The following is a 19,225-nucleotide window of genomic DNA, read 5'->3' as shown; positions in this document are numbered from 1 at the left end:
ATATATATATGGCTGCATTTGTTTGATGAAAAATACAATAAACAGTAATATTAGTAATATTTTGAGTAATTATTACAATTTAAAATAACTGTTCTAAACTATTAGAATACCTCTTAAAATGCTAATTATTAGTGTGACGGCAAAGTTACTCCAGTCTTTGTCACATGATCCTTCAGAAATCAATCTAGTGTTTTCTCTGTGCTGTCCGAAGGGCACCTTATTACGTCTTCAACATTTGTATTTTAGTCTGTCAAAGTTGGGTCCTTTTTCCAAAACATGTATTTTTCATTAGCTTTTCTCACCTCAGTGTCCTTTTCACATTTCAGCCTCTGTGGAAGAGAGGATGACAGCACATAATCTATTTTTGGATTGAGTGTCTCTCATTGGGATGGGCATCATAGCTCTGAAATAAGGTTCAGGTGACCCTTTCTGGAGCAGGATCTCAAATGGCATTTCTCTCAAAGCCATCAAACACATTTATAACAGTTTCATCTTTACTACTGCAGCTTCATTAAATGTGCTTTTCTACTGTTTCCAAGATATTTAAGTTTTTACATTTTACTTCCATGTCTATTGTGTAGAATAGATAGTACCTGACACCTGTCCTGTCTATGTAACACCTTAAAAATCAACAAAAGGGTTATATATATCAAATTTACTATGGAACAAAAGGTAACAAAACAAACAAAAAAACAAAAAAAAACGTATGTACATAGTTTTGTCCTTGTCAGTGTCTACTCTGCGCTTCTTGGCTCATCTCTTGTATTCATTAAATGGAGCATCTCTTGTCACTGTCCAGCAATAGTCTGAAAGCATGCATGGGCTCCATTTGCCCTGATAGCGTTTCTCCATTGTTTCAATGTCCTGCTGAAATCGCATGTCGTGCTCGTCGCTCACTGCTCTGATGTTTGGTGGGGTGGAAATTTAGATAAAAATGTAACTTTAGGGACATGTTTCCAACCAAGTATTTTGTTTTAGGTTTTCCACTAACCTATTGTCTTCCTTGTTGTTTCCTATCAAATGTATTGCCACTAACTGGAAGGCTTTCCATGCTGTCTTTTCCTTGCCACACATTGTTTGGTCAAATGCATCATCTCAAAGATGTTCATGAATCTGAGGACCAAAAGACCATGCTTGATGGGTAAGGGTGGTATAACTTTGTTTATCCAATCTGAAAGCAAAAGAGCAACAACCTTCAAATCGCCACAAAGTTGTCATTGATGTTAGCCATAGTTTATGCACCTCAAAAGTTGTTTCATGTTGTCATACATTTCCTTTATATGACCAACTGGAATTGATGACAAATCATTGCCATTATGTAGCAAAACAGCTTTAAAACTGTTTATACTGTTATATATGTCATGTAACAACTGACCCAATAGTATATCTTGAAAACTAGTGCCAATCAACAATTTTAAGCATAATTTTTGTTCTCAGTGACCCATAATTAGTAAAGTTTGACTACATTTATTTCAGAAGCTTTGGCTGTAGTCTGTATACCATTGATATTAAAGCAACAACTTAATCTTTAATCTTTTTTTTCTATTATTTTATGTGACTTAGGTGATTAGAGAAACACCAGTCTCCAGAATGATCCCATTCCTTCAGACATACATAGACCATGTTCCCAATTGCCCATCAGATGCTCTCTGTCACCACTAGATGGATGTAATGGCATTCTAATAGTTTAAGGCTGGTCAGTGGCTCACTATGGCAACCTCAGTACACAGAAGAGATCCTTGTTCAGTGGATTATTAGAACAAAACTTGCTACAGTTTGCAAGTGTGTTCTTGGAGTCAGGAAAGGTATGAATAGTTTTTAATTGTTTTTATATGTATTTCCATCCTGAAAATCTATACTTTTGCTTATAACAAAAATATGAAAAAGAGTTGTTTGTGTTGACACAAGCTATAGTCAGATGGGTCTTTAAGTCAACTAACAGCAAATTTAATTGTGTTGCAGATCATTTGATGCAAGAAACAATGTCATCCCATGTATATCATAGCCAAAGTGTCCTCCCCTTGTTTATGGGTAAAAGCAGAAATATTACCTTTATTCTGGACTCATCTGCGGGAATGAATTGCTTTTTGGGATCAGTGAAGAATCTTATCATCCAAACCTTAATTACTAAAGCTTCACTCAGAGACTCGCTCTTCAACATTATCAGCTTTTCATACAAGGTAAATTTACAATGAATCACAATGAACACATTGCAAAAGGTTACTTATATATTCTAAATATTTAAAAAAAAAAGAGTTTTCCTGAGAAACTTCTCGTTCCCCCGAGAAACTTTGCAATCCCTCGCAAAACCTTTGCGCTATGCAAAGTTTCTCAGGGTAATGGCAAACATTTGTGAGAGAATGCAAAAGTGGTGTAATTTTTCCTCCATCTCATATTACCTCCCTTTAGGGCCTGTAACAAAAAATGATGTGGATGTCAAAGATCTCAAAAATGAAGTTTAATACAGCATAGCAGTGGCAAGGTACACAAAGCACGTTGGGTTCATTCTGACGCCGATGAACCCAAGGTGCTTCCAAAAATGAAGTTTATTCCAGCAAAGTAGTAACAAAATACATTCAGTAGGCTACTTCGGATTCAGCGGAGTCAAGCAGAATCCGAAGTACTGTATTTTGAGATCTTCGACATCCACATAATTTTTTCTTACATGTAAGGCCTCAGTAATTCTGTCCATCAGGAATCGTTTGGATGATTAGATTGTTGTGGTTTGATATTGTTCGATCTCATGTAAGTGACAATTTGTCCAACCCTCGCACCAGTAAACACGTAATCAGAGAAGAGATGAGATGTCACTTCAAGAGGGAAGTTATTTTAATTAAAGATTACAAGGGCACACGAATTAAAAAAAAATAATAATGTGCACAGATAAATCATTTATAATACCGCAATATTCCATAAAAAACTCATATTTATTTCACTAGGCAACACCATGGTCTTCTCACATGATGCCCTGCACTCCTGATGTAGTCTATGAAGCCTTGAGCTGGATCCACACATTACAGACAAGTCCTGGCAGAGACCTCCACACAGCACTGGCCTTAGCATTCTCTGACCCTACCTGTCAGTCTGTCCATTTGGTGACCAGCGGTCTCCCAGACAACTCCACTCAATGCTTGGGTTCATTATCAACCCTGGTGACACGCCCTGTCCATACATTTTACATATCTGACAAGACTCCCATGAACACTGACATATCAGACTTCTTGCAGTGCATCACCTCCACCACTAGTGGAAGCTGTTATGTGATGTCTCTAAACTCTGCTGGCAATGTGGACCAGGTAAGATGATGTTTGTATGGTGACCGAACACCACTTATACTAGCCATCCTTTATTAGTTAATCGGATATTTGTCACCATTTAATGTTCTATAATATATCAGCTCAGTTTGTTGCATTCAACCGATGACTTGATTCAAAATCCATCATACTCAGAGGATCCCAGGCATTCAGTGGACTTCTATCAGGTCCCATACCACAACTGCGCACGCTGTGCACCATACTGGTATGTTTTCTAATTTAACTAAAAAGAGAGACAGAAATAAAAACAATACATAATTATATTGTGGGAAATATATATCTTTGCAGGTGTTCCCCTATGAATCCTTTTAGTTCAGTATCATGTGTATCTGGAAGGGTAATGCGAGGTGCTGAGCTGTTTTCCGGCTGCCGTGTGTTAGCCAGGAAAGAGATAGACGGGTTTTATTACCTGGGGACAATCATACATCAGGTATTGAGAAAAAAAAAATTATTATGAACATGCTCTACCAGTCAATAGTTTTGGGGTCTGTACGATTTTTTATGTTTCTGAAATGAGTCTTTTATGTTTAACACGGCTGCATTTAAAAAAACAAAAAACAGTAGAATTTAATCAATTAAAATCTATTTAAAATAACTCTTTTCTATTTCAATATTTTTAAAAATGTAATTAATTTTTTACCATCAATACTCCAGTCTTCAGTGTCACATGATCCTTCAGAAATCATTCTGATATGCTGATTTGCTCAAGAAATATTTCTTATTATCAATGTTGAAAACTGTTGTGCTAGTTCATATTTCAGTGACAAAACGTTATTCTTTTTATTCAGAATTTTGATGAATAGAAATTTCAGAAGAACAGCATTTAAAATGGAACTGTTTTATTACGTTGTGAAGGTATTTAGGCTACTGTACCTTTTGATCAATTTAAATATATGCTGCTTAAAGTATTAATTTCAGAAGAAAAACCCAACTGACCCCATTTTTTTAAAATGTAGTGTATCTTTAAATATAGTAAGCTCTTTAGTTCAAATCTAGATGCATAATCATAGTTTGTTAAACATTTTTTAAACATTTTTTTCCGTCTCTATAGGGCAGAGGAAATCTTTATATGGTGGAGTTTGATAAGTTTGGACCTAAAGGAAATACATTTAAGGAAATATTAAATACAGTTCAACCAACCTGCCAGCCTGATATAGTTAATCTTGCCAGTGCACATGGGCACAGTATAGTACCAGGGGACACTGTTTTAGCACCATGGGAGCAAGATCTGAGAAGATATGGGCCTGGAAGAGTCATCTCCGGTATGGAGCTAAGATATCCACTAAAAAGTAAGATTTTTTAGTTAAAATTTAACCATAAGAGTGATCTGTATAACTGAATAAACCCAGGGGAATTTGCTCAGATCTGTTGTCTCATTAAAGGTGATGAAGGTAATTTGGGACTTCAGGTTCTCTTCTGGAACGGAATGACAATTCATGTCCCCAAAGAGCTTGCAGTATGGATTCCAGCCTCTCACCATGAGCAAATTATCAAAGACCTCCAGCATTATTCATCTAGGCCATGTTGCTACAGGCCTTCCCACTGCAGCACCATGAATTGTTTTGAGTTGCCATGTCACCAGTGCAACCACCACAGTCTGTCCTCCATTCCACTGCTCCACTGTCCAGTCAAGAGATGCTGGCCAATGTTCATGTCACCTCCACTACTGAACAACCAGAGGAGGGATGAGCTGGAAAGGAAAGTTGATCTCCAACTGAAAGAACTACGGAGCTCTCAACAGACACAAGTGCCTTCATCTTCCTCATCATCAAGCTCTGACTCAGATGAGAATGAGGAGGATACTGCAGCTGAAAAACACAGGCCTCTGGGGTCAGGACTGGTGAGCCGCTCAATAAACACAGATATTTCCTGCCTGAGAAAGCCATACAGTCAAACTGAGTCCAGACCAGCCTGGAGATACTGGAAAAGCGGTTCTGCAGAACCACAGCACAAGCAGCCAGGTAATGACTAAATATTTACAATATAGCTGTAAAAATGGACAAATACAATACTTTGAAAATACTGGCTCATGATCTGACATATAGTATATTTGCACATATACACTATCATTCAAAAATTTGGGGTATGTTTTTTTTCCAGAAAGGATGCATTAAATTGATCAACAGTTACAGTATAGACATTTATAATCTTACAAAATATTTACATTTCAAATAAATGCAGTTCTTTTTAATTCTTTCTATTAAGCCATTTTTATCATAAAGCAACAACCTTTTTCAACATTGATAATAATAAGAAATGTTTTTTGAGCACCAAATCAGCATATAAGAATGATTTCTGAAGGATCATGTGACAATGATGACTCAGTTCATCACAGGAATTACATTTTAAAAGACATTAAAATAGAAAACAGTTACTTTAAATTGTAATAACATTTCACAATATTACTGTATTAGATGTATTTCTGACCAAGTAAATGCAGCCTTGGTGAGCATAAGAGACTTCTTTCAAAAACATTTGAAAAACCTTAAGACCCCAAATATTTTAATGGTATGGCAGAACTATTTGGTTTAAATACAAGAGCCAGAAAAAAATAATTTTATTGTCTTTCAAAATATTTTTAATTTGTACTTGCCTGGGTGTTCTTGGTATTTCAGGAAGAGCAGTCAGGTGTTCAAATGTAACCCATTCTTGGCCAAGAGACACTGGGAATTCTGGGAGCTCTACAGATAACTCTATGATGACCAATCACAGCTCTGTATTTAAACTGGTTTGTGAATCACCAAAACGAGGAGTCAATATGAGGGACATATTTGCATCAACTGAATCGAAGTCATCACCATCACCACTATCTGTAGCAATCAGCACAAGGCCAAATAAACTGATACTAGTTCCACAGTCAAAGTTCAAAGTATTATAAGAATTGCCAGTCAGCTTTTGCTGATTTTTTTTCTTCAGGGATGATATACAACATCTTATGGTTGTGTAGTAATTGAATAGAAAATACTATTATGTAAAATCATGCAAAAGTTTATTAAAATGCAACATCTGTAAGAGGTAAAAGAAAGTAAAAAAATAAATGTAAATTTTTGTCTTGCTTTATAATCTCATTATGGCTTCTGTGCCTCAATATAAACTAATGATTTCTTTAAAAATGTATAAATAAATATTCCTGAGTATTAGCAATAACACTTATGAACACTCAAGCAGAAATCAAGAAAAGTCAGTGCATTTAAAAATGTTTAGTGCAAGACCACAATTAAGGCATTCATTTTCACCCATAGTTCAGAGGTTGAATATAAGGCTCATGCTTTCTCCTGCATTGATGTGAACAGTTTTCGTCTCTGGCCCTGTGTCCTGCATTGCTGCTGTTATTGAATAGGTTCCTGGAGGCACTTCAATAAGAAAATCCTCTGCTTCTGATGAACCCTTCAATAAAATATGTAGATGAACCAAATACAGCCTGGTTAAAATATGATCCCTATCTGCCAAAAATCAACTTTTGTACAATGCCTTCACAGTTCAAGTTCACACACAACATGACAAGAAAAATGTATTATTATTTTTTTGCTAAGGTCAATACTTACAATGTCTCGTTTGATGGCTGCAGTAGCATTCTGTTTCTGGTCAGCAGTCCTCAACATCTGCAGTGAATGGTAGCGACAGATGTGTTCTCGCTCACTGGGCTGAGCCAGGTGAACACTCTTATAAAACTTCTGTTAAAGAAACACAGGCTGTTTTTTCTCATTCATATCTCAACACAGTTAAAGTAAATGAAAAAAAAAAACTTTTTCCACCTGGCACTGTCTCGTAGTTTCAGACATGTACTCCACTACTGTTGCAAAAGCATGATCCAAATTTGAATGGGAAATCTCTCTCTGTAACACAGTACAAAAATAATTAGTGTCGCGGACGTTATTTATTTAGTTGACCTAACTAATGTGAGTCTACTCACTTCTGAGCCCCTCTCATAGTGATTGAACGTGGGTGATGGTCTTGGTCTTGCACTTGAGCTGCTAACAGACCGTCTTTTTGCCTTTTCCAACACTTCCTGCCCGAGTTTAGATGAACGGCGCAGGGAAGACTCCAGCCAGGATTCACTGGCCATGTAAACAAGCGGAGTGCACTGGAATTGCATATGATCAATATTAGGCTGCATCATGCCTAAACAAAATGATTCTCACAACAATTCTACCTCATAATACGAAAAACTATTTGTAGCCGAGCTATAATTCTGAATTTGAACGTATTTGCATTCATGAAAACCATTCTACGATTCAGAATGTTAAGCGCATGGCAAACATTTGAACACTTAAATATATCTGCACTTTAAACGCGGAACTTACGATTAAATGACGCCCAAAATGTCAGCTGTTTGTTCGTTTAACAGAATAAAATGATCGCCGCATTTAGTCTAATAGTTCTCAAACTGTTGCCGCTGCTTGTTAGTGATGGGTGTGTGTGTCGCTAAAGTGAAAGTTCAAATGCATTTCCTTCTCTCCCACGCGTTGCTGGGAAATGTAGTCTTTTGTCCGTGGTTTAAACGCGACAACAAGAATCCCAATATTACATAAAAAATGTTAAACCTACAAATCTACATTTTATAATAATGTTACTAACAGGACCCCGTTGTAATCAAGGTAAAAATAAAAGGATGGTATCTAGTCGAGAAGACTATAATAATATTCACCTTAATCAGTAATTGGTTGTGTCCGAAATCTCCCGTATACCCTCATCAATATCAATACAGTAGATTGAATGTGAGATTGAATAAGTGCACTCAGTAACGTCCACAATGGTTTCGGACACCCAAATGGCTGTTCCCTCAAATAGTACCCTATTTAAAGCAACATTTTGTTTTTGTGGTTTTTGCTCTCAGGGTCCCCCTACAGTTGGGAAACATTGTCTTCTACTACGGTCGTAAAATCTGTCGTGGTTACACCCAAAGACATCATGACATCATGATGGGTGCTTCTCAATATCCCTCCTCGTCTCCTCGCTCCTCTGTCCTCCATCCTATGACCCGGAAACCAATCAAGCACAGCCATCTTGAAGGACATCTCAATTCTCTAATTGCACCGCGAGGAGTCGCGGATCGAGGAGTGAGGAGGCTTTCAGAGGGGTCATGAGCGAGGATACACAGGTGTATCCTATGCGGAAGTGTTTTATTGACTAAACGTGACGCACGTAGCTATACTCTCCTCCCCCTCCACATCGGTCACAATTTGAATTTACACTTAACCCTTGCAGTTTATATAAACTACACATCTCACATATTTCAACAGGGTATCTTGCTTTATTATTATTCATTATTAATTTCACGAATAAACAAACTTCAACAACATAAGGGCAGGGAGCGCTGCTGATGACGCTGTGAATTGACGCTCGAGTGATCAAGTATTCAAATGTATAAAAAAAAAGCTTTCATTCGATTCCTCCGTCCTCATTTTCTTTCCTTGCGTCCTTCCCGGTCCTTCCCTCACAACCTACAGGGGGAGGAGCTGAGGCGCTAGGAAAGGAAGCGAGGAAAGGAAACGAGGATGCACAAATAAGAAATGAGAAGCACCCCTTGGCTATGGTTACACCTGAGTGTACAGTCTATGGTGTACAGGTATGTTACTGAAAGAACGAGCATAGAGAGAGAGAGAGAGAGCTGGTCGCACCCGCGCACTCTCACCGTCTTCGAACTGTCTTGCTCTCCCTCCAATATTGATCCTCGTCCGGCCTTCTAATTTGTCACTCTCCCTTTTAGTCTAATTGTGTCTCCTCTGACAGAACTTTTGCCTACTCCCTTTCAGTTGTTGCTTTGGCCATGATAACAACATACAGACGGGCAGTGGCGCAACTTCGTTTTAAAAAGTGGGTGGGACAGGTGTGTGTGTGTGTGTGTGTGTGTGTGTGTGGGGGGGGGGGGGGGGTGCTGAATTTGTCGTTTAATGAGATGTAATATATGTTGTTAGTGGCGAGTATTTGTACGTGAATAAATACATAACGTTAGATGATCCGATTGTTGTTTTTCACAGTGGCAGAACTTTTGCCAAGCGTGTCAGAGGTTCTGGGTTCTAATCCGCACTAAGTAGTATAGTTTTTTTTCTCATCAAAACCGATTGTTTATTAGTGGTTGTATATTAAGCAGGGACAAGTTTTTTGTGCATTATGTTTTGTGATTTCACCGTAACGAATAGAGTCTCTCCGCAACGGATTGAAGCGCGCGCCCGTGTGAAGACTATGCGCGAGTCACAACATGTATCTGCGCCACTGATGGCAGCGACAACGAACACTTTGCACTTGATTTCAAAAACAACAAATTTCTCGCCTCTTATTTAACAAACGAACGAAATGATTGTTCTACTAGAGTTACTAGAGTTAACTGGAGATTTTTTATTTATTCGTATTGGTACATCCGTGTCGCGAGATGTTTCATAAGTGATGGGGACACAATTGACCCTGGGAAAAAGTGGTGGGGACATCTCCCACCCACCCGCAAATTAAGCCTGTGCAGATGGGTATCAAACGCTAGTTGGGCTCTCACGTCAGAATTTGAGGAAGTGGGAGAAGTGACGTATGCCGTAAAGCAGTCGAATTTTGTAGTTTTTTTGTGCTCGGGTTCCTACCCGAAACCCGAAGTTACATAGTGCCAGTAAAAGCGATACAGACACTGTCAGGCTATGGCAGCTATGACGTGTCATTCAACCTATTGTAAGTCGATGTACCACCTCAAGGGTCTTGGAAATATATAATGATGGTTGAAAAACTACATAATGCTGCTCTATGAAAAGTTTTTAGGCTTTTAGTATTCATATTTAGCCTCACTGTAGTTATCTATAAGCTACTGTGCTCCAAAGCAATGACAAAATTCGCATTTAGAAGATCAAACCCAACATTGGTTCTGACGTCAACCCGACTTTCATTTCCAACCAAAATGCAACCCCTGCAACCAAAATCATCCCCTGACTGACGTTACTACTTTCTAATCAAGGACCTTGACAGAAATGTAGTGGACTAAAAAGTACGATATTTGTCTTTCAAATGTATGAAGTTAAAGTAAAAAGTTTCCAGAAGGACAGATACTCAAAAAGTGTACAGTACTCAAGTAAATGTACTTTGTTACTGTCCACCTCTGGGTGCACTGGTGTCAAATGTTAGTCTAGAGTCCTGTGAGTGATTCAGTACTTTTAGAGCATTTTAAATGTAAAAATTAACTACTGTGCGAAACTGAAAGTAGGTAAGGAGAACTGTGTGAAGAGTAGAAAGGGACTTAAGTAGGGATCCTAGCAATTGTTTTAAACAAATCATCTTTGATAGGCCTATGACTATGACTTTTAGTTCCTTCTTTTCATAATGTGGATATCAGAAAAATATCAAAGTATCTCTTAAAAGCCAGATAAGCATCTTTACAAGATTTGAATCCTATTTCACCAAAGAATGTAATGCATGGAAGCATCTTAAAGCTTAAAGGATTACTAGGGCAGATGCTTAGTAATTATTTGACATCCATGGTCAGTCATAAATTAACTTGTGTGCCATGTGAGAAACACAGCATTCATCAACAAACAAGTAAAAAATTAGTGTTCCAATACATAAAAAAATTTAAAAGATGCAACAAACTCACTGAATGCAGCTGAAAACATTGGAAGCTTTTATTTGATTGTGTCTCTACACATCCTGTGGGTGCCCTGTGATTTATCAAACATTCATAAGGTATTCTAGAGGAAGACAGACCATAGATGGGGAAAAAAGTAGAAGGAGTTGCATTGAATGCATATCCGTAAATACTGATATATATATATATATATATATATATATATAAATCTTGACACTGTTACCACGGTTTCAGTGTTATGCAATGAGGAAACCTCCCTATAGCATCCTTCTAACACTTCCCACGCAGTCTAACAGGCTCTCTGCACTGAGATTGAAACCCACTGTGCTCATCCAAGTGAACAGAATTAATTCAACCGTACTGGCATTGGGTCCACGTGCCATCTACACCATCTGCATCACGCTCTGTTTATACACACGTTTATTCTGCTTTGGGGTGGTCAAGAAATTGTGAGGCATTATAAGTCAACATGTTGATTTGAGTATATAAATATATAATATGACGTGTGCCTGCAGATTGTGGCTCATTTTTCACTCTCTCAGCAGATATGGGACAGAGACTCACATGCATATATCCACATGCCCTGATTCACCCTCGAGTGTCCCGAGAGAGAGAGAGAGAGAGAGTGAGAGAGCGTGCACGAGTTACTGGAGAGATGAGATCGGGGATTTAAGAGTGCACAAAATTACATCCACACGTGCACTTCATGTTATGTAAGACCCTTGACTGCCTCACTGTATGCTGTAGGATAACAGCAGCAGTGAGCGGACAGGCACAGCAGATGCTGTGTACACACACGAAGAAGCCTATGCTTAATACAGCAGGAGAAATAGAGAAGGAGCTGCCATTTTTAGGAGCTATGGGCATAAGCTTGGATGAACTAAGCTTGGATGAGCTTGGATATTCACAGACACCTTTAGGAAAAGAAGCTATTTGTGATATTCCTTCACCTGGCACTATGAATGGATTATAAACAGTGATGTTTAGTGTGCTACACGGAGTATTGTGATCACCTTAGGACATATCTACTCTTTGTGCTGCGGCCTCTGGGGGCCTCTGATCATGACTTCAGTGTGGTCTTTGTTGTGGGTTGTTTGTGGATTGACGGTGTGGTTTCCCTACACTCACGGAAACTCAGTGAGACCCAGTCTGTTCATGACCACCTCTGATCCAACCACTGATCAATCAGTCAATCCAGAACATCAGACTGAACCTACAGATCCACCCAGCTACAACACAGGTAAGAACAATTGACAGACAGACAGATAGATAGATAGACAGACAGACACTTTCGTCAAATACGATTGACAATTAACATACAGTTTGGATTGGCGGTATGGTTCTGTTCTGATCAAGAGCTCCCTGCGCATCCAGGCAGCCTAACATAGATAAGAGCAGGGAGAGCAGCAATAAACAGAACAGAGCCAACATGAATGTATTGCAGATATCATTCATTCAAAAAATGTAATGTACAACATAATTTGAGAATTTAGTCTGATTCAAAGGGGAATCAGAATGCCAAATCCTGACTGACAAGAGGAGGAGCTGGGGATGGAGGAGGGTAATTAGCTCCTGCAAACGCAATAGCTGTTGATAATACCGAAGGAGCTTATGAATGCTGTGATGGGCGTCGTATTCCTAGGTAGACGTGGATCAGCTGAGAGTCAGCTGATGCGAGCTTGGCCAACATGACCTGCCAGAACTGACGCTACGCTTGATTTGTGTGACCAGTATAAATTGTTCTGATACAGAACATGATGTGTGGAGCTACAAAAACTTGTGGGTTGTGTGTGGACTGATTGTGTTATTCACGCAGCCTCAGTGATACCCAATCTGCTCATGACCACCTCTGATCCAACCACTGATGAGCAATCAATCAATCCAGAACATCAGACTGAACCTACAGATCCACCCAGAAACAACACAGGTAAGAACAATTGACTGACTGGATGGATGGATAGATATAGTTTACTATTCATATATTATTTTTCCACTATACTACTGTGTTTCTATTTAGGTATTATTTGTTTCTCCTTGAAATGTACCTCTAACTCTATTTGAACTCTTTCCATTTTAAAAACATTTTATTCTAGCTTCATGCATCCTTTTTTATCAACTTTTTTATCTTTTACCCACAACTTGTATGTGGGTAAGTAAGTTTCATTAAAAAAAAGCAACATTTTAAACAAAAAGCAGAGAAAATCTCATTTTTGTCAAAGACTACGTCCGGATGGGAATCAGAACGATGATTAAAACATAGATGGAGTTCACAGTCAGTAACCTTGGTCGACACTTCATTCGGTAACGTTAGGCAGTTTTGAACATATATGTTGTTTAATGTTTGATGATCACGTTATTTTACATGTTCGTAAGCTATCTTCTATCACTTGTTTCTTCTTCTTCACCTGTGTTTTGATCCGAAAATTCTCTTTCAAAAGATGCGTAATATAGTAATAAAACTATATGAAAAAAGTGTTTAATAACCGACTCAATCAAAAGAGTAAACACTACTACAAGTCAACTTAGAATACTTCATTATACTTTTAAGTATATCTCGATCAATAGATTTTGTACAAGTAGGCCAAATATACTTAATTATTAAATAGAATAGACTTATTTATAAATAGATTTAATTATACTTAAGTATGCAATTTTATGTTTGGTATATTTCTGAGAAGTACATAACAAGTAGACTGAAAGTATACTTTCTTTTTTTGTTTAAAAGAAGTATACTAATAGCACACTTGAATAAATTTCTTTTTCATAAGGGTAGACAGACAGATGGATGAATATAAATAGAGACAGATATGAATAGATGGAAAGACAGATACAGATGAATGGATAGACAGACAGATATATGGATAGACAGATACAATTGGGTAGATAAGACTTTTAGCACTTAATATACAATTCCTGTGCTCAAAAAACTCTGACATGTCAGCGGATGGCCTAAGTGCACTTTCAAAGGTTTTTAATAATAGGAAAACTGTGTGGAATTAATGAATATTTGATAAAGGGCCTTATCTTTATTTAATCAGTTGCTTACATGGAGGAACTGGAGGGAGGAGTATTTGATAGTGAGCCGGGATCATGGGACAAGGGCTGGGTAGGGAAGACAGTCACTGATATGCTGGCACTGATTCAAAGCAACAAATACTCACAGAACATCATGCAAATACAAGACAGACATTTACACATTAATGAAAATTCACTGTGGTTCACCACAGGATACAAAAATGGGTGAGATGTCTCACTGCAAAGGAAACACATGAAGATGCATGAGGCAGGAAAAAAACTATAACATGCAAAACAACTGGAATCATACAATCATTCTCCACAGACGGTTTCATTATGATCCATAAACAGGATTTGAAAGGATTTCATGTGTTATGAGTCAATTTACAGAGTTTAACACATCACAAAACATTCAAAGTATTTGCTCTCGTCTACATGTCTGTCTGTCTATGTGTTCCTACAGGGCTTGTGTGTATTTCTGTGCTTCCCCCACGACGGGGATCCTACTACGTGGAGCACGGCACAGGGGTGTCTGTGGGCTCTATGCTTGTGTTCTGGTGTAAGGAGGGCTACCAGCTGGTTGGCCATGAGAAAATCACATGCATCCTGCATGCCGGCGTCCCACGATGGAGCAGCTACCTGCCAGTCTGTGAGAGTAGGGCAGCCATTCAATTACCCTTTATGGAAAGAAATGTATCCTAATAATACTAATAAAAAAGCATAATTATTATTTTCATAGCCAACTTTGTTTATTTCCCCCAAATGTAAGCAAATATCTGAATTTAAAATCTTTAAGAACATTTCTTTCTAAAGAATAATTACAGTTTCTCTCAGTTTTAATATAACTGGTCATCATATCTGTTGAAACCAACACTATTTTTTTTTCCAGGTATCCCTCGGCCAAATGACCAGGGACTTCACATTGCTTTACTGGTGTCTGTAGTGAGCGGGGTCGTCATCTTCGTCATGACTGTGTGCTTCATCGTCTGCTGTTGTCAAGAGCGCATGAGCAAAAAGAAGGAAAAGCATCGGATGGGCAGAAGCAGGTTGGTCACTTTAATAAATAAAATAAACCTCAAAGATAATTTCTTTTAATTAAAATTCATCAAAATCATTAAAAAAAGAGGGGTGTCTTTCAATAAAATATTCAATTCAATTAATGTTTATTTGTATAGCGCTTCACAATACATATCATTTCAAAGCAGAAATGTACATATAAAAAAAATCACAGTTAGCTAAAAATGTATTAATTTAAACAATGTAATAATTTAATGCAGATACAATGAGCTCATTGAAGTAATGAATACATTTAGAAAATATACATGGTGATTCAGAGTTTGCGTCATCTGATAAACAAAACAAATATATATTAGCCCCAGAAAGTATGAGGACACTTTGGCTTCAATTAAAGATGGATGTATAATTGCATTACATATCAAATGATCAAAAGTGGCATTTATTTTAAAAATAGAAAAAGATCTTAAATATGTTTGTCTTAAATTTTAAATACAATAAAGCATTTTACAAAAAAAAAATTTCTTAGCGTTTAAATTAAGGCAAAGTTAAGACTAAATATCTGGACACTTTCTGGTTGTTAAACATTATGGAACTGAACTCATTCATCCATTAGAATGACATTGAATTCTCGGTGAAATGAATTAAAAACAAATAGTTTGTTCTTAGAAAAGGTCTACAATTAGCTTTTATAAAGATGCCTTGCCTTGTTAAAAAAAACATTACTGGCGTGCATCTCGAGACAAAACAATGGCACTAACATATTTTAAGATATGTGACCAAAAAACTGAATAAATAAGCTTTCCATTGATGTATGGTTTGTTAGGATAACACAATATTTGGCCGATATACAACTATTTGAAAATCTGGAATCTGAGGGTGCAAAAAAAATCGAAACATTGAAAAAAATCGTCCTTTGGACAAATTGTCCTTTGTGTTCATCACCTGCCACATTAAGGCACATTTTGACAGGATGTAAGGTGGCTCTTAGCCAAGGTCGGTTTACTTGGTGCCATGACCAAGTATTGCGATGTTTGGCTTTAGCATTGGAAGGCAAGCGTAGTATGACCAATAAGTTGCCGCCTGTTCTAGCAAAACATTACACGCAGAAGACAATATTCCTCCGCCCAGACGAGCAACCACCAAGAAAAGGTGCTAACACCAATTCTCGCTCAGAACAACTGGAAGCTGCTAGGGACTGGAAGATGCTGGCTGATCTTGATCAACGGCTTATTTTTCCACCTGAGATTGCCACCACTAACCTACGACCAGATATTGTTTTGTGGTCTGGATCAGCACGCATTGTTCAACTGATAGAGTTAACAGTGCCATGGGAGGATGCGGTAGATGAGGCATATGAGAGGAAGAAATTGCGGTATGCTCATCTGGCCACTGAAGCAGAACAGCGAGGATGGAGAGTCCAGGTTTATCCAGTGGAAGTGGGTTGTCGAGGTTTTGTGGCACACTCTACAACCCGGTTCCTCAGAGACGTCGGATTCAGTGGTCAAGAGTTGCGTCGCACAGTAAAGAACTTATCTGAAGCAGCAGAAAGGAGCAGCAACTGGCTGTGGTTGAGACGGAAAGATTCTAGCTGGCTGAGGACAGGCCGCCATGCTACGGTTTCGTAGAATTCTTGAAAACTTGAAGGGTGTTGGTTTATTTGTATAGGTTGTATAGTATTTACAGTCATTACGTTCCTGTGTATATTGCGTGAATGACGGGATGTTGGGCAGATATTGTGTTTTGCGGTAGGTGGTATGCCATACGGAACCGTTGCCACTGAAACTGCATATTAACGCACCAGTGGGGCTCGACAGCCTTAGTCAAACGGGTTGGCGCGTATGGTTGGGTTGCGGAGAGATTGTGAGATTGTGGTTAGGTCTCAGCAGCACTGTTGGTTTATTTGTAGAGGTTGTATAGTATTTACAGTCATTACGTTCCTCTGTATATTGCGTAAATGACGGGTGGTTGGGCAGATATTGTGATTTGCGGTAGGTGGTATGCCATACGGAACCGTTGCCACTGAAACTGCATATCAACGCACCAGTGGGGCTCGACAGCCTTAGTCAAACGGGTTGGCGCGTATGGTTGGGTTGCGGAGAGATTGTGAGATTGTGGTTAGGTCTCAGCAGCACTGTTGGTTTATTTGTAGAGGTTGTATAGTATTTACAGTCATTACGTTCCTGTGTATATTGCGTGTATGACGGGTGGTTGGGCAGATATTGTGTTTTGCGGTAGGTGGTATGCCATACGGAACCGTTGCCACTGAAACTGCATATTAACGCACCAGTGGGGCTCGACAGCCTTAGTCAAACGGGTTGGCGCGTATGGTTGGGTTGCGGAGAGATTGTGAGATTATGGTTAGGTCTCAGCAGCAAGAGGGAAGTAGAGGTCAGTAAGCTGGGCTGAGTTGAGTGGGGGACGGAGGGGGGTGACTCTGGGACGCCAGAGTCACTGTCGAGCCCTCTTGAGGTGTCGTGGGCTAGTCGACGAAACACTGAGGACGGAAGGTGCCCACTTGAAGACCCTAGAGATGTTCCCTACTCCGCTCAATCCAGAGGGTTGTTATGGGGGGACCGCACTGTGGTTGCCACCGTTGTGTGTGCTGACGCGCAAATACACTATTAACACCAGACAGAAGGAGATTCACGTCACCAGATGGAAAGAAGCGTAAATGGATGGAGAAGCATAGGTTACTGTAAAGCTACGTCTTAGTTGGTGCTTATCTTGGCGAAAGCCGAGTACAAATCAGCATGAAGTTTTAACATCTACTCTCGTGTAATGGAAATCAGTCCATTTATGTTTGCGACTGTGCAGCATTCACTCACAAAAATAAAAGTTTTATATATTTACGGTAAGAAATTTACTAAATATCTTCATGGAACATGATCTTTGCTTAATATTCTAATGTTTTTTGGCATAAAAGAAAAATCTATAATTTTGACCCATAGCCTACAATGTATTGTTGGCTATTGCCACAAATATACCCGTGCTACTTGTGACTAGTTTTGTGATCCAGGGTCACATTTGTCAGTGCAGGTTGCTTTCAGTTAAAATCATTTTAGTCTGGGCTTAAGCGTTATCTGTAAAACCGGTGGATACTGTGTTTTAAAGTTAGAATGATGCACAATTTTTTTTAACAATCATAATACTAAATGTGTTGGTACTGTCTTTGTTCACCTTCAGGAGAAGAGAAACACGGAGCTCTAGGACTCAGAGGAGCCCGTCCTGGTTGGAGAGAGAGCAACTAGACTGGGAGGCATTCCCCCCGCCTAAACTTTTCAGCCTGTCCCAGCGTCTTGACCGACCGCTGCCTCCTGGAAGTCCTGTTTATTCCGAGGTCATCAGAGCCTATGAGAACAGAGGGTATGAGAGGTAAGGAAAATCATTGTAAAATAATTTGTTTATTTTGCAGATTTCTCCCCACAGAGACTCACAGTACACTTACAACATAGCCTCCCTTCTTGTCGTGCCTGTATATTAATAGGCCTCTTACGTGTATTTAAACCCACAACCCTTGCCCACTCGTTACAACCACACCACATTTTCTACTATTATGTAATATGTGTGAGGATGTGTAAAGCCATAAGACCTATAAGAAGTGCTTCAGTTTCTATGATTTTGTACATCACTAAATTCTCTTTCTTTCTACACAGGAGTCAAGAGAGTCTGCTGAGAAGCCCCCATACCACATACCCTACATACCACGCCAACAGCCAAATCCACCCAGCCCTTGTGTTACAGAGGGTTCAAACTGAGCCAAACCCCTCCACTTCTTCTACCACCCCGGTTTACGTACAGATTTCTACACCCCCCAAAAACAAGACCCCACACGCTCCTTCCGTCCCCCACCCATAGACATGCAACCATTAGTCGACTTTCTCATCAGCAGCACTGAATGTGGCCAAGACAATACAAACAACACTGCACAGATTTAACTGGTCAGCGTAACCAGAAGCACTTTGATATTTTTAATGTTGATGATATCTTTTAATATCTGCTATATTGTAAATATATCCTGACCTGGTTATTCTTGTCAAATCCAAAACTAGTACTATTCCTAATTTAACCAAAATGTAAATTGAGGTTTTGAAAAATATTGTTAGAAAATAAGAGCAAAATCTTTTTGTTTTGCACAAAGTAATTTGCTTGTGGTGCCAGCTACCACCCATTTTCATAATATCATATTCATAAGGTGTTGTAAAGAAGCTATGTTTACTCTTGATTAGAGTTTATACATTTGTTAACTTAAAATCTTTCTGTAAAATTTGCACTTTAAATGCACTGATTCATTTGTAAATAAACTGTTCGGTCGATCTGT

At 38.7% G+C, this 19,225-nt stretch overlaps 3 protein-coding genes across 3 annotated transcripts; 2 read left to right on the top strand and 1 right to left on the bottom strand.

The window, feature by feature from the left end:
- Positions 1–1,730: 1,730 nt before the first annotated feature.
- cunh11orf16 (chromosome unknown C11orf16 homolog) lies at positions 1,731–6,726 on the top strand. Its single transcript, XM_077193396.1, has 8 exons — positions 1,731–1,805; positions 1,963–2,180; positions 2,940–3,296; positions 3,398–3,519; positions 3,603–3,744; positions 4,366–4,603; positions 4,697–5,275; positions 5,930–6,726. The coding sequence occupies exons 2-8, from the start codon at positions 1,971–1,973 to the stop codon at positions 6,190–6,192; spliced, it is 1,911 nt and encodes a 636-aa protein (XP_077049511.1). The 5' UTR covers positions 1,731–1,805; positions 1,963–1,970; the 3' UTR covers positions 6,193–6,726.
- Positions 2,810–7,765, bottom strand: akip1 (A kinase (PRKA) interacting protein 1). Its single transcript, XM_077193397.1, has 6 exons — positions 7,619–7,765; positions 7,228–7,398; positions 7,070–7,150; positions 6,860–6,988; positions 5,908–6,701; positions 2,810–5,122 (listed from the first exon to the last, which is right to left on the bottom strand). Exons 2-5 carry the CDS (start codon positions 7,378–7,380, stop codon positions 6,558–6,560), a joined length of 507 nt encoding a protein of 168 aa, XP_077049512.1. The 5' UTR covers positions 7,381–7,398; positions 7,619–7,765; the 3' UTR covers positions 2,810–5,122; positions 5,908–6,557.
- Positions 7,766–8,763: 998 nt separating this feature from the next.
- On the top strand, positions 8,764–19,225 carry LOC143696746 (uncharacterized). The gene is made up of 7 exons (XM_077193394.1): positions 8,764–8,883; positions 11,421–12,115; positions 12,692–12,802; positions 14,354–14,545; positions 14,780–14,936; positions 18,091–18,279; positions 18,561–19,225. Exons 2-7 carry the CDS (start codon positions 11,938–11,940, stop codon positions 18,760–18,762), a joined length of 1,029 nt encoding a protein of 342 aa, XP_077049509.1. The 5' UTR covers positions 8,764–8,883; positions 11,421–11,937; the 3' UTR covers positions 18,763–19,225.

This window comes from Siphateles boraxobius, unplaced genomic scaffold, assembly GCF_051911475.1.
Source record: "Siphateles boraxobius isolate OS27281-9 unplaced genomic scaffold, OSU_SipBor_1 31, whole genome shotgun sequence".
Taxonomy (NCBI): domain Eukaryota; kingdom Metazoa; phylum Chordata; class Actinopteri; order Cypriniformes; family Leuciscidae; genus Siphateles; species Siphateles boraxobius.
Note: the sequence above shows the minus strand (reverse complement) of the source record. Positions and strands in the feature narration are given on the sequence as shown.